The sequence below is a fragment of the Ctenopharyngodon idella genome, chromosome 12 (assembly GCF_019924925.1).
Source record: "Ctenopharyngodon idella isolate HZGC_01 chromosome 12, HZGC01, whole genome shotgun sequence".
NCBI lineage: Eukaryota > Metazoa > Chordata > Actinopteri > Cypriniformes > Xenocyprididae > Ctenopharyngodon > Ctenopharyngodon idella.
Window position 1 is genome coordinate 23,728,944 of NC_067231.1, and position 14,898 is coordinate 23,743,841.

Below are 14,898 nucleotides of genomic sequence, written 5' to 3' on the forward strand. Positions count from 1 at the left end.
GAACTAATAGAGAGGGCGCCATCATCGTCTTCACCACCACCATCATATCAAATGGGTCCATAAAGAGGCGGTAGAGACTGTTTAATGTACATTAATGACGGGTGTCACCACTGAACGTGCTTCACATTTCACTCATGAAGCAACCTTGAGAAAACAAACCTCTGATGACGGGTTATTCACATTTGCTTGTCAGTGTAAGATAGATGTGGCGGTATATGCGCGTTGAGAATAATGCCAGCAAAAGACCCGCTTATCGAAACACTTAAAGGTAGGTTTCATATATCCCATATATCATCATATACACATACTAAAGGCTGTATCTGACCTTCGATGTGCTGTTTTATGGTTATTGATCAGTTGTTCACGCAACTGAAGATGACAGGCTGTCTGAGAGAGCTTCAGTTAGCAGCGCCTGTTGTTGGTAGATAAATAGATAGCTAGCATACTTGTTCTGCGCACTCAGAAAAACCGTTTTGAATTATGAAGTGGCCACACTGGAGGCGATGTTTTTGGAGGTACTGCTGTACTACTGTAGAGGATAGGGTGCCAAATACGCGGCTAAACATTTGTATTTAAAAAAAAAAAAAAAAAGAGTATGTCTTTTAAGTATTCATACTGAGTAGTCTACCATGTGAGAAAGTCACCATGAATTCTTATTTTTTATGGAATATTGCGGTATTTATTAAATTATTTATCCGCGGCCGTGCACATCATTTTTTTTTTTTTTTAAATCCATGTGCCCTCGTAATCTTTAATGAAATTAACTTCTCTTGCAGAGGCATAAGATTCTAATCTCCTCTCTAATAACGTGTTTACTGGCGCGAGGGCGGGACCACCTAATATCGTGATATCGCAGTAATAGCAAAACACAACAATCCAATCAATTACCGATGGACAAAATCAAGTACCGCCCTCCATTTTTTTGCTTTTTCGAGAAGCCGTTTATCTCGGATATACCTCACAATGGGGAATATTGTCAATATTTTGACAATATTTCTCTCTGCTGGTAAAAATACAAACAAAACATAAACCAAAAGCCGGTCTGGAGCAGCATATATAAGTGGAGCGAGCAACAGAAATTTAGAGATGGGATAGCTGCAGGTCAGAGTAATTAGCATGCAAAAAGGGGCGTGGCAATAGGTGAATTGCTACAACAGAAACTAATGCTGCGTTCACGCTACCTCATATTTACCGGAATCTTGAGATGACCACACGTGACGTTATATTTGGAGCTGTTCACGTCCTCAGACTAGAAATTACGCGCTTCTAAGGCATCACTATCAACGCCTAAATGAATCTACAGTGGTCCATCCTACAAGCTGTAATTATGAGCTCTACGAGGACGTGAACACTTTTTACAAGCTAGAATCTCGTAATTACAGGAATTACGAGGTGGCGTGAACGCACCTTATGCTGCATTCACGCCACCTCATATTTACTGGAATCTTGACAACACGTGACATTATATTCGGAGCTGTTCATGTCCTTTGACTGGGAATTATGCGTTTCTATGGCACCACTATCAACGCCTAAATTAATCTACAGCTGTCAGGTGGTACAGCGGCCACGTGATACATGTGGGAGTTTTCAGAAAACTCCCAGCTTACAAGCTGTAATTACGAACTCTACGAGGACGTGAACACTTTTTACAAGCCAGAATCTCGTAGTTACAGGAATTACGATATGGCGTGAATGCACCTTTAACCCCTAACCCTACACCAAACCCTGACAGATGTTTTCGTGACCAATTACAAAGACCTTTTACCACGCCCCTACCTTCCGTCACGCCCATTACTCCAACCTGCAGCAGTGTTGCCAAGTCCGCATTTTTTTGGGCTACTTTAACACTATTGCCCCGGGTTGTTTTTCATGTTCGCAAATTGAAGCGACCCCAAACAACATGATATTTAGCCCCTGTAATGTAAGTTTTACCAGGGGAACCCTGCCAAAAAGTGGATTTTACCCCCCGGAACGTGATTTTTACCGGGGGACCCTCTCTCAAACGCGATTGGGCTAGTTTTGAGTAGCAATTGGGCAGGTTTTGTTGTGAAAACCTGGCAACCCAGACCTGTAGATACCCATACTTGGAAATTTCAAAGTGTTCTATAATCACTCCGCTCCAAATCCATCTCGTTTTATCATATTCCTGGCAACCAAGTATGCCAGTGTGTGCTGTTTTGGTCTGGTTTAATGATGCAAGGGTTATTCCACCTACATTACATCTTATGGTTAAAAACAGAAAAGTAATCATTAACCATCATCCTCCCTGTTTATTCCAAGTGTGTATTCTGAATTTGAAATCGGAGGGCACTGTGACTGACTCCAACCCACACCTGGCATCCTGCTGTGAGCTCCTGGAACTTATACTGCGAAAGGGACTACAGCGTGAGCTCCACACACCAACACACACTCTCCTGTACACCTGCGCATCATCACCTGTCAGCAAACACAGGACGCACACTCAAATAAGAGGCATTATTACACCTGGCACACATTGTGAGAGAATCCATACACATTACAGGATGACATTTATTGTAGTTTACAGATGATAAGGATGTGTATATTGACAATATACACTGTTTCACATGGTTTTATAACTTAAATGTTTATGGTTAAATGCTTCAAAGTAGTTTTGTACACAAACATAATCTGTCTACATGTGCATTTTTTTTTTTACAAAACAAAATTATTAGTTGGACAAGATAGTGAAGGAAAAGCAGCCAACAAGTGCATCTAAATGACACTGTATTTATTATATAATGAATGCTGCATATAATTCATGTTTATCAGAACCTGTTCTCAGCTTGGCACATAGAGATTACTGGCATTGTTTTGAACAGCTTCTACAGCATGACACATGTGGCAGGTGAGTCTTTATCCACTTTTGTCTTCTCATTTTTAGCGTCATTTACCATAGGGTGAAAAAAATCGGGGATTCAAAGTCTAATTAAATCCAGTATATAAACAATACAAAACAATGGATTGTTGTTAGATGTAATAACAATATAAATTACATTATAACACTTTTACACTTTAATACCTTACTATGTGTCTGCTTGTTTTTATATTTTAAAAATAAGAGCTTATGATTAATCACAACCACATATTTTCTGAAAACAGAATAGACAGTGCATCTGAATGTGATCTGACCAGAATGTTCTGTCTGCCCGTGAAGGTTGAGTTCAGTCTCTTTGGCAGTGCAACAGACCACAGCCTGCAGCAAACTCATTACCTCTCAAGGCCGAGGACGCTTCTTCATACGGCTCATGCTGATGAGGAGAACCCTGGGAAATGTAGTGAAGCACCTGCTGCACACAAACAGAGTAATCGAGGTTAGTGGACACTCAAAGAGTGATGACTGAATCTTGTCTTTTAAAGATAATCAACATCATTTCTTTTCTTTGCAGTGGTATTGCCCTAACATTTCTATTCTTAGAAATGAGGAGTTTGTAGGTGAGTTTTTGGTTTCTCAAACCATCTAACTGTGTTAGATGTGAACTGTGTTTTTTTTTTTTTGCTGTAATTAGTATCTCAACTGTTTCCAAACAGAGCCGTTTCTTTCGCTGTCTATGGTGTTATCAGAAATGAACTTTAAGATCAGTATTGAGGTATGAACTGCTAAGCTTGTGTATTTGCTATATGCTTCAGTGTGCTGAATTTGAGATTTGTCTCATTTTTTACTCGAAACCTTCTCTCTGTGACTTTAATCTCAGAACTGCAGCTTCCTGGATGAAAGCTGGCTGCTTCCGGTACAATCTTAATGTTCTGACATGCTTGATTTACCTGTATGTGCATGAAGAAGTTATGTTGAACTGCATGTTGCAAACCTTGCTTGTGTTTTAGGTGTGTCAAATCTATGAAGCTGTTCCCTGTCGGGAGCTGGGAATGGTGCTCAGGTTAGCATGTCGGCTTGTCTTTTCAATTCTGAATGCTGCATTTGTTTGTGTATTTTTAGCCAGCTATTCTAGACATAATTTTTGTTCACATTCTGATCCCCCTTTTGCTGTCTGTGTTGAGAAAGTCGTGTGCAAATACACAATGCAAGTTTTTTTATTTTCTAGATTAAACAGCAAATATTCCTAGTTAGTATTCCTATTCATATCCCATATTCTAATCATATTTCTTTCTAAAGGTACCTAGATGGACGCGTGTTTGTGCTGGACCTGCTTCAGGGTAGTCAAGCTCAGGTGGATATGTTTGCCGAGCCTGGTGACGTCATTGATGAAATCAATGGGATATCACTGAGGAATGCTAGCAATGGGCAGGTCAGAATAAATTTTACCCATAAAATGTGTCCTTGCATGACCCAACATACTGACTTAAATGAATATTAAATTGCTTCTACAGACAGCCTGATATATGTGTGCTCTGTTATCTGCTTTGCCTGAATTGATAATATAATCATGATAAGCTTCTATGTTCACATTGTGTTTGCTTATTCTAATACTCGTTCATCACGAGACAGGACAGGAGCCACATAACTTTAAAGGAAAAGTTCACTGAAAAATTACAGTTTTGTCATCATTTACTTGTTCCAACCACATATTATTTTCTTCTGGGAAACACTAAAATAGATGTTAGGTACAATGTTCAAGCTGCTGGTTTCCACAAAGTGGATGATAATGCATAAATGTGAATGATAATATAAAATGCACATCATTAAAGTACCATTAAAGTTTTCAAGTGTTCCATACCATACATATTCATACACAGGGCAACTTTTTGAGCAATGTTGCTTGGGCACTTTCCCATTGAGAATGAGCAACAAATTTCTATCTGGATACTTTAGATAGGTCGTGGGCAATTTTTTGAGATCCTTCAATCAGAATGCTAGCAGCCGATCACGTGAACGGCTTGGAGATTTCAGAAAAATTCAAACCAGATGGCGGCCTCTCAGAAGAAAAGCAGCGTGAACTTCTTTTTACGCTGGTAAGTTGTCATTCGTCAACCCAAAACAGGAAATTTACCTCATTTAACGTTTAAAATACCAACAGATGTACCAATTTAATGTACTTAGGCCGTAATTTGTAACGTATAACGTCTGCAGTAGGGAGTATGGCCAAAGTCCCTTTAAGACAAGTCATTTCACTCGGCGGCCATCTTTGAAACGCCTCTTGGGCATGCAAGTGTAGCTCCTATCTATTTGATTGGGGAAACATCAAATTCTTTAAAGCTGTTTGCCAAGCTTTCGATTAAATATTTGAAATCACCAATGAAATCTGACAACAGCTGTCTCATAAATTTTGTTTTTGAACGCTTGAATCATGACAAAAATGGCATTTTTTCCAGGCTAGATCAAGCTAATGCGCATGCGCAGTCCTAACTGCGCGTCTCTGTAGGAAGCGCGCGACTGACTGTTTCCGCGGAGCTTCTGACGGCCGCTGCAGTGACGCGATGACTTTACCAATCGGCGATTGGCTCTTATTTAGAAGGCGGGACTTATTCCGCCATATTCCGTTGCACTTTCTCCCATTCAAAACAATACGAGTGACACGTCTTGTGTTATTCTATAGTCTTTGGTATGGCACGTGAAAGTAGATTTTGACGCGATCAACCCGGGTTCGAATCCGCCTTTTGCCAAACTCGCTCTTCTCCCTTTTCCCATCACAAATCAGTTCAGAAAGCCATTTATATTTAATAAAAATGAAGAAAATATTTGTAAAGTGCCTAACAAGTGTTTAACAATAAAGTATTTATTGTGTTGGCAATAGATTTGCTCCTCTCTGATTAGTTGCTGCCAACTGTCCGTTGCCCTAATTAGTTGCCCCGTGTCACACCAGGTTGCCCGTTGACGGCAACATTGCTCAAAAAGCTGCCCTGTATATCATCGCCTTAAGACTTCTGAGGTCATTCGATAACTTAAAGTGTTATGAAAATTCTGTCATCAATTACTCGCTTTCATGTCATGTATGTTTCATTTCATTTGTAAAAAAAAAAAAAAAATTAAATAAATTGACTAATTTTTAATTAAAAATATTATTCTCTCTGGTGACTTATGCTGGACTTCTCCAATCATTTTGTCTGCATAATCCCGCCCATTTCTTACAGTCGACTGCAAGCTCGCAATCAGCCATTTGCTTCCTTCCAATCAACAACTGATGCATAGAACCAAGTCAATAATTGATTATAATAATCCGATAATCTGTTTCACTCGGATGTACATCACAATACAGAAGAAAAGATCTGTAACTACTTCCATTACATTGCAACTTTAAAGTGTCATTGCAAATGTGAAAATGTCAACAAAGGTACTGTAAAGATCAATATCTGACTGACAGGCCACACACTTTTTCCCTCCAAAGGCAGGTGTGGTTCTGTCTAAGCTCAAGGCTCAGCCACTTTCAATTCACTTTATACGTTGGAGAGGAGAAGATGGGTCCATCTATCAGCCGCTGGTCAAACACTTACGGCAACTCAAACAGGAAAAACCCTCGCTTCAGTTTGGCCCAAAACCAACCTCTCAGCAGGACAGAACTGCGGGGCAGAAGAGAGCGCAGACACAGTGTGTGAAAGACGGCAGGTACTCTCAGTAAAGATGTGTGTTTGCAATTGTATTAGTCTCAAATACCATAAACAGTCTGGCCTGTTTGATCATGTTTCATTAACAGGATCCTGTATGCTGTTCACCTCTTAGGAAAAGCAAACATAGGAATGGTACAGTAGTTGTGTAAACATCTCTCTTTATTGTGCTCTTGCTTCTCTTTAATCCATACATGTGTATTTTTCAATTCAATATGTGATTCTAAATAGTGTGATTATTGAATATGAATGTTATTTTTGTTTAAGTATGGAGGTAAGGAGGTTCTGCAGCATGCCATTCCTGTGGTTTTGGAGAGCAGACAGGCAAGAAAGGTACATCCTCAATTAATCAAGTGAGTTTTATGTAGAAGGATATATTTGTAAGCTAGTTGTGACATCTGCATGATTTTTCATGCATTCTTTCTGATTTTGTCATACAGGAAGTACTGCTGGATGTAAAGGAGACTCATCTTACCTGCATAGAGATGTCCAATAAGCAGGTTTGTATTATTCAATGATATATATATATAGATATATATATATAACTTGGGTGTATAATTTTAAGCCAAAGTCTCTCCTTTTGATCAGGAGCTGTTTCAACACCACTTCCCTGAGATATCATGTGTTGGGAGGTTTGGAAGCCAACCTGATTTAACCATTTTTGCTTTTTGTGTATTGTAAGTATACTTTGAGAAACTGTTGTATAATAGATGTCTAAGTAATTAAAATGAGATGAATAATATGCTGTTTTTTGTTAAGCGTTCGTTCTTGAAATATCAAATGTTTCTTTTTTAAACTCAGATAATTACAGGCTTTCAGTATTTGATAGGGTGTTGGAATTCGAATAAATGGCCAGCAGATTATGAGACTATCTGCATTCCATTTTCTTATCAGTGACATTTCCTTCCAGGCTTTGTGTTTTTGAACTTGGACTTTCTTGGACATTCAGTACTAAAACATTTAATTGGTTTCAGAGATTCACCGCAGGCAGGCAAACCAGCAGGCTTCTGTTGTGTGGTCCTGCAGGCTGCCACAAGTAGTGAGTGTGAAGAGATTGTTAACCGTATAGGTGAGTGTGAAACCACCGGTGTTTATGTAATAAAAGGATTCATATGTCAAGCGTCAATCACTTTAGAAGTAATTCATATCTTTTTTTTTTTTTCCCCACAGCCGCTGGGTTCAAACATACAGAATGGTTTGTATGAAAAACACAGAATTTAAGTGGACTGGACATCTTCTGTAGTTTGCATCATGTGTTTTTTTAACACTATCTGTATTGTCATATATTCTAATGTATTATTATAACAATATAGTTTATTGTTTGTATTAGTATATATTACAGATAAAACCTTATTGTAATACGCTGTATTTGTGCTATGTTGTTTTGATAGAAATACATGAAACACTGAGTCAGTCAGATTTCATGCCTTTATTACTGTTATAAAAACAAGAAATTTAAATTGCCAATAAATTAAATGCACACACACGGGTCCAAAAATATTGAAAATGTAATTTATGTATTTAAACCTGGAAATAAAAATAAGATTTTAAGACTTAAAAAATACAACAAAGAAATTAAATGTGTCATACAGTGAATAAGACATTTAACATTCTCCACTCTTTCTAGTTCTCTAATCAAATAACGAAGTAAATGTATTTCATTGAGCATGTAAACTCCTAAAAAGATGTTTTTGCTTCCATAGAGGCAGAAGATGTTCTTAAGAATATTTTAAGTATAAAAATAAAAAGGAGAGCACGGACAAACATCCTTAATTTGTTATGCAGTATTTGTTATTAAGAAATCAATATCACGTTTGGTGGCCTTTATCTGCGACTGTGAATTTAAAGCATCGCGCTCTTAGTTTGGGGAGTTACCTCAGTTTGTTATGTCTGACTTCACTCTCCTATCACGAAGAATGAATCTTTCTTTTGACTTGATTCTTTTCTACGAATCAGTTGAGCCGGTTCACATAACAGGTCTGAACCATTCGCGTCCGCATCGAATTGAACAGTCCTAGTGGCGCTCGAATCAAACTGTTCAAAAGAATCGATTCTCGCGCTACTAAAACGTCATCACAATGGCCCGGAATTTCCTCCTCGCCAGATCTGGCGCATGCGCACATCGAAAAAGAATGCGGACTTCGCAGCTCTCTCAATATTAAACTGTTTGATGGCCATAATTCGATAAATCATGTCGAAAGCACCATCTCAGCCCGGTTCTTCGGGTGCCGCTGCCAACCTGGGACCTTCATCGTCCTCCTCCTGCTCCTCACCCTCGGCAGGTGGCACGACGTCCCCCGCTAACGTGCTGCACGCACAGCCCGAGAAACCCCAGCACTACACGTACGTAACGAAACACCTTTACACCCACCTGATTACACATGCAAATCACATATTTCATGCATCACTAATTTTACACGCCTCTGATGGGTATTTGTGGGCTCTTATGAGCGGGATCAAGAGTTGTGGTTTATGGCCTAGTAGTGTGACAGTATGCATGCATTGAATTGGGATGATGTTTTGAAGGATACACTTGAGCACCCTGGAAAGAGGTCTGGTGATTTGTAATTAAACACAATAAAGAAAGCAGGCTATACAATGCTTATATATGTGAGATATGTTATGTATAGTGAAATTGTGGTTAAAATTACATCCAATCTTTTGATCTCCGCTTCATATAACGGATGAAGCTCCACATAACTTGAGTTCCCACATTTTATGACAAATGAATTTTTGTCATACATTTTTTTAGTCATTTATTACTGCAAAGTGGTTAAAGAAAACTGAGCAAAGAGAAATATTTAGTTGGTTATATTCTTTTCAAAGTCATTTTAAGATTTTATTAAAGGGTTAGTTAAAAAAAAATGACATTTCTGTCATTAATTACTCACCCTCATGTCGCTCCACACCCGTAAGACCTTCGTTCATCTTCAGAACACAAATGAAGATATTTTTGATGATATCCGAGAGGTTTCCGATCCTCAAGAGAAAGCAATGTAATTACATTCAAGGTCAGAAAAGTAGTAAAGACATTGTTAAAATTGACTACAGTGGTTCAACCTTAATGTTATGAAGCGACGAGAATACAATTTGTGCGCAAAAAAAAAAAAAAAAACGACTTTATTCAACAATTTCTTCTCTTCCCTGTTAGTCTCCTACCCTGTTTACATTGTAGGTCCAGGTACATTGTCATGCAGTGTTTTGTTAGTTCAGGTTGCAGCTACATCCCTTTAATCTGGCCTTACTCTTAATCTTCCTTCATATTATACTTCCCCTCTTTCTCTGTTTAAGGTATCTGAAGGAGTTTAGGACGGAGCAGTGTCCCCTATTCGTGCAGCACAAGTGCACTCAGCACAGGCCCTTCACCTGCTTCCACTGGCACTTCTTGAACCAGAGACGGCGGAGGCCGATTCGCAGACGTGATGGAACTTTTAATTACAGCCCTGATGTGTACTGCGTTAAATACGACGAGGGCACAGGGACTTGTCCCGATGGAGATGAGTAAGAACCAGCAGATACTCCTTTTTTAAGCTACAATGTCTGAATTTATGTTGATATCTGTCTTTATTTATTTATTGCCAGGTGCCCGTTTTTGCATCGAACAGCCGGAGACACAGAGAGGCGGTATCACCTGCGGTACTATAAGACTGGTTCCTGTATTCACGAGACAGATGGGAAGGGCCACTGCAGTAAGAACGGCCCTCACTGTGCCTTTGCTCACGGCTCCCATGACCTCCGTAGCCCGGTCTATGACATCAGGTGGGGAGTTGACTTTTAAAGCAATAGTTCATCTGAATATGAAAATTGTCAACATTTATTCACAGTATCATTCCAAAACCTATATCTGTTCTCTTCTGTGAAACACAAAAAAGAGTTATTTTTAATTTAGATCATTAATTGTATTGCATCCATATTATTATGATACACTACCATGCACTTTGGGATCTGTAAGTCTCTTATGCTCACCAAGGCTGCATTTATTTTATCAAAAGTACAGTAAAATCATCAGTAATATTGTAAAATATTGTTACAAGCTAAAGTAATTTTAAAATCATTTTATTTTAATATATTTTAAAATGAAATTTATTCCTTTGATATCATTACTCCAGTCTTCAGTGTCACATGATCCTTCAGGAATCATTCTAATATGCTGATTTGCTGCTCAAGAAACATTTCTGTTTATGTTCAAAAACAGTTTGCTGCTTAATATTTTTGTGGAAACCGTGATACTTTTTACCCCTTGATTTTCTAATTCTTTGAATTGAAAGATCAAACGAACAGCATTGATTTGACAGAGAAATCTTTTAATGTTATTAAAGGGATAGTTCACCCAAAAATGAAAATTCTGTCATCATTTACTCACCCTCAAGTTGTTCCAAACCTGTATGAATTTCTTTGTTCTGTTGAACATAAAAGGAAGATATTTTGAAGAATGTGGGAAACTGAACAGTTCTGGGGCACCATTGACTTCCATAGTATTTATTTTTCCTACTATGGAAGTCAATGGTGCCCCAAAGCGGCCTGGTTACAAACTTTCTTCAAAATATCTTCCTTTGTGTTCAACAGAACAAAGAAATTCATACAGGTTTGGAACAACTTGAGGGGGAATAAATGACAGAATTTTCATTTTTGGGTGAACTGTCCCTTTAATATCTTTACTGTCATTTTTGATTAGTTTAATGCATCCTTGTTGAATAAAAGTATTAATTTATTTAAAAAAAAAAAATCTTACCGACCCCAAACTTTTGAACAGTAGTGTTCATTGTGGATCTTTTCCTTGGTTTGACATTTATATTTTTAATTTCTTGTTCAGAGAGGTTCAGGTGTTAGAAGCCCAAGCTGCTACTGGATTGGTTGAGGGAACATCGGGAGAAGGGCAGTCAGGAGTTGTGGCCAGCACTGCACTCATAGAAAAGATCCTGAGTGAAGATCCACGCTGGCAAGGTGAAATCAGCCTCTATACACATATTCGTCTTGAAATTAACTAAAACGTCACACTACATTAATGTGTCATTCTTCATGTCATTCTTTGTTAATTTCTCTTCACGCAGATAACAGTTTTGTGCTCTCCCACTACAAGACTGAGCTTTGCAAAAAACCTCCTCGGCTGTGCCGTCAGGGCTATGCATGTCCCTATTATCACAACAGCAAAGACCGCAGACGGAGCCCTCATAAGCACAAATACAGGTCTGAACAACAAATACTTCATTGTATAGAAAATATCGGCAGTATTTACTCACTGTCATGTTATTGCAAAAAAATATGCTGTTTTCAGGGGACACAAACTGATAATTTTTACACAGAAAATGTCCATACAACAACAGTTCATGGTGACGAAAAAGGACAAAAACATTTTTTATGCTATATTCCGAGTGCTCTGAAGTGATAGCTTTTTGTAAAGGAAAAAAACAAAATTTAAGCTGTTATTCACTGATATTTTTATATTTATGATTTTTATTAATTATTAGCTTCTCATCAACTCCCTTGCAGTTTGGAAACCCTTAACTATTCTTTTGAAAAAATAATGACAAATCAGATCGCTATGTGTGCAATTCCATTTTAATTAACTTGATTTCCTGCTCTGTAGGATGGTGGCAGACATCTTCCATGCTAATAGTAGTTTATGGTATTATATGTGTATTTGTTCTTGAAGAGCCCTGCCGTGTCCCTCAGTGAAGCACAGTGACGAGTGGGGGGACCCCAGTAAATGTGAAAGTGGAGAAAGCTGCCCGTACTGCCACACGCGGACAGAACAGCAGTTCCACCCGGAGGTATTTCACACTCAATCTAACGGAGCTGGACTCTGTTTAACATCAACATTTACAGCAAGAACATGGACATTTATGTTCTTGTGCACTTATGAACCTGATCTAATAAAACTGTGCCTATTTGATTATGCTATGCTTGTGATGCTCATTAAGGTTGCTATTTTGTTTGGCCTTTTTGCTTAAGTGGTTCTTTTTTTAGGTTATTGATTAGTTGTTTTACTACAGCTCATATTTGTGCTCTTCTTTTTCTAAATGATAACATTTTAGAGCCTGGCGATCGATAAAACAGGCAGAAAAAAGCAAGAGCCTGAGCCATATAAAGGGGTCAGAAAGTTATATACTCCTAGTAGAGCTGCACGATTCTGGATAAATTGAGAATCACGTTTTTTTTTTTGTTTAAAATAGAGATCACGATTCTCCCATACTCCTGAGATCACGATTCTGAATAGACAACTAAACAATACAGTATATTAAAAAAAATTAAATGTAATTTTTAAAAAAAACTGGTTTGAGTAAATGATTCAGTGTGAGTCATGTGAAAACAATGACTCGCATAAAGACTTCACTTGTTTCATTACTGGATGAATTATCATTTTTGAACTAATCTTCTGAATTAATTGATGAAGGATTCAGTGACAAATACATTTTTTTTTAACAGTCACTTGTCACCACCTACTGGTGTAACGATGTTATGATACAATCTTTATTTGAAGTGTCAAAAAGGTGATTTTGATCGCTACCGTAGACATCCGAACTATAAACTTTATTCCAGTACTTCTGTGATATTATGAATTATTGTAAAAGACAATGTTACTGTGTGGTTGAAAAGACTGTTTGTGAAGCTGTTTCATATCTATACATGATGACAACTCGCTCTCTTTGGGTCAACAGCATCACGAATGCAGATTTGAATATTCGCTGTGATCGTACGGATCGTAAGGTTTAATAGACACAGGAAAATCTTTGACATGGGTGTTTGAATCAAGTCATGATCTTTTAGCGATTAATCGTGATGCTCTAACTCCTAGTTTCTGTAAATGAAAAGAAGTACCTAAAATAAATATAATTTATGGAGCTCCGCACATGACATGCTGGAAAAATATAATAATAATTTGTTCCCACAACTTAATACATGAGCGCATTTTACTAATTCGTTCCCTCGTTTTACTAAATCATGGCCACATTGTAATAATTCGTTCCATTTTTTTTATTTATTTTTTTTTAGTTCAGTCAGGGAACGAATTAGTACAATGTGGCCACAATTTAGTAAAACGAGGGAACAAATTCTTAATTTGTGGCCACAATTAACAAATAAGTAAATCATGGCCACAACTTAATTAAATAAGAGAACAAATTTGTGGCCACAATATATATTTTTGTCCAAATGTGCAGGGCTCCGTAATGAACTTAAAAATAGTAGAATTTCAGGATTCCAGAAGTTTTAGAAGTCTGGGGTTCCTGCTCTTTTTAACCAATACATTCTACATGATTATTCCAGTCACTCGTGATTTAAAAATATTTGTCATCACAATTTCTACCCATTAAATATTTTAGAGCTTGGCATATACAAAATGATTATGGCGTTTTAAACGGTTGTTAAATCTGAAATATCTTGATTTTTAGTTGTTTAGCTTATTTTAATGCTTGTTTTATCTTATTTTAAATCATTTTAAGTTATCTCGAGGCCCCTTTGGATGTTTGCTGAGGCCCCCTTGTTGAGAACCTTGGTTATACAATATTGTAGAGAAGAAACCTGCCAGAACACCCTAGCAACACCCTGATATTTATTTACGTTTTCCTCCACAGATATACAAATCTACCAAATGCAACGACATTCAGCAGAGTGGACACTGTCCCAGAGGGCCGTTCTGCGCTTTTGCCCATTTAGAAAGTAAGGTTACATTTTGGAAAGTTACCATGTGATGACACACTATTTACACTATACGTTGTATTAGATGTTTTATATCTATTGTAAATGTGAATGTTTGATGATGGTGTGAAATATTTAATTTTGCTGAATATATTGATTGTGTTGTTTCCGTTTGCTTCTCAGAAGTAAGTGTCAGTGATGAGCAGCTGTCTGCACATTGCAGTTCACCTCCTCTTGCAACTTCCTGCCCCTCTACCTTAGAAGACTTCAGCCAGAGTGGCCCGAGTGCAACTACAGAAGAAGGGCTGCTGGGAAGGGTTCTGTTTGAGGAGTCCTCCAGTCTTGATGCCTGTCTAGGAGGAGAGGGGGGTTATGGGAAAGCCCCTGGGTTTGAGAGGGAAGACCAGGTGAAGCAATAACACTTTCTTAATTCTTTTATTTGAAGGCCTCAGTTTAAAGACATTGGTATTCTTGGGACAAACAAAAGGTTTCCACTGTCATGGAAAACTTAAGAACTTTAAAATTATGATTTCCAGGCCAGGAAATGTCATAGTCATCCTAAAATTTCCAAAGTTAAATTTTTACTGTGCTCTGCAATATTTAATTGGCTTCAGATGCTTTACTGTTCAAAAAAAAATTGGGGTTGTAAGTTTGTTTTTGAAAGAAGTCTCTTATTCTCACCAAGGCTGCATTTGGTCAAAAATACAGTAAAACTGTAATATTGTGAAATATTAACATTTA

At 37.8% G+C, this 14,898-nt stretch overlaps 1 protein-coding gene across 3 annotated transcripts in view; it reads left to right on the plus strand.

The window, feature by feature from the left end:
• Positions 1–14,898, plus strand: part of unk (unk zinc finger) — a 20,790-nt gene continuing 5,892 nt past the window's right edge. The window contains exons 1-23 of one of the 3 annotated variants that reach the window (XM_051913908.1): positions 1–268; positions 2,281–2,385; positions 2,791–2,866; positions 3,176–3,332; positions 3,408–3,453; positions 3,550–3,608; positions 3,714–3,749; positions 3,844–3,896; positions 4,133–4,265; positions 6,303–6,520; positions 6,609–6,654; positions 6,787–6,872; positions 6,960–7,019; positions 7,108–7,196; positions 7,494–7,588; positions 7,690–8,862; positions 9,811–10,020; positions 10,102–10,278; positions 11,333–11,463; positions 11,571–11,706; positions 12,173–12,290; positions 14,094–14,178; positions 14,341–14,564. In XM_051913908.1, coding sequence (XP_051769868.1) covers positions 8,711–8,862; positions 9,811–10,020; positions 10,102–10,278; positions 11,333–11,463; positions 11,571–11,706; positions 12,173–12,290; positions 14,094–14,178; positions 14,341–14,564 — 1,233 coding nt within the window. In that variant the 5' untranslated portion in view covers positions 1–268; positions 2,281–2,385; positions 2,791–2,866; ... (11 more) ...; positions 7,494–7,588; positions 7,690–8,710. The remainder of the gene's footprint in view (positions 269–2,280; positions 2,386–2,790; positions 2,867–3,175; positions 3,333–3,407; positions 3,454–3,549; positions 3,609–3,713; positions 3,750–3,843; positions 3,897–4,132; positions 4,266–6,302; positions 6,521–6,608; positions 6,655–6,786; positions 6,873–6,959; positions 7,020–7,107; positions 7,197–7,493; positions 7,589–7,689; positions 8,863–9,810; positions 10,021–10,101; positions 10,279–11,332; positions 11,464–11,570; positions 11,707–12,172; positions 12,291–14,093; positions 14,179–14,340; positions 14,565–14,898) is intronic. The other 2 variants (XM_051913907.1, XM_051913909.1) reach the window with 2 other exon arrangements.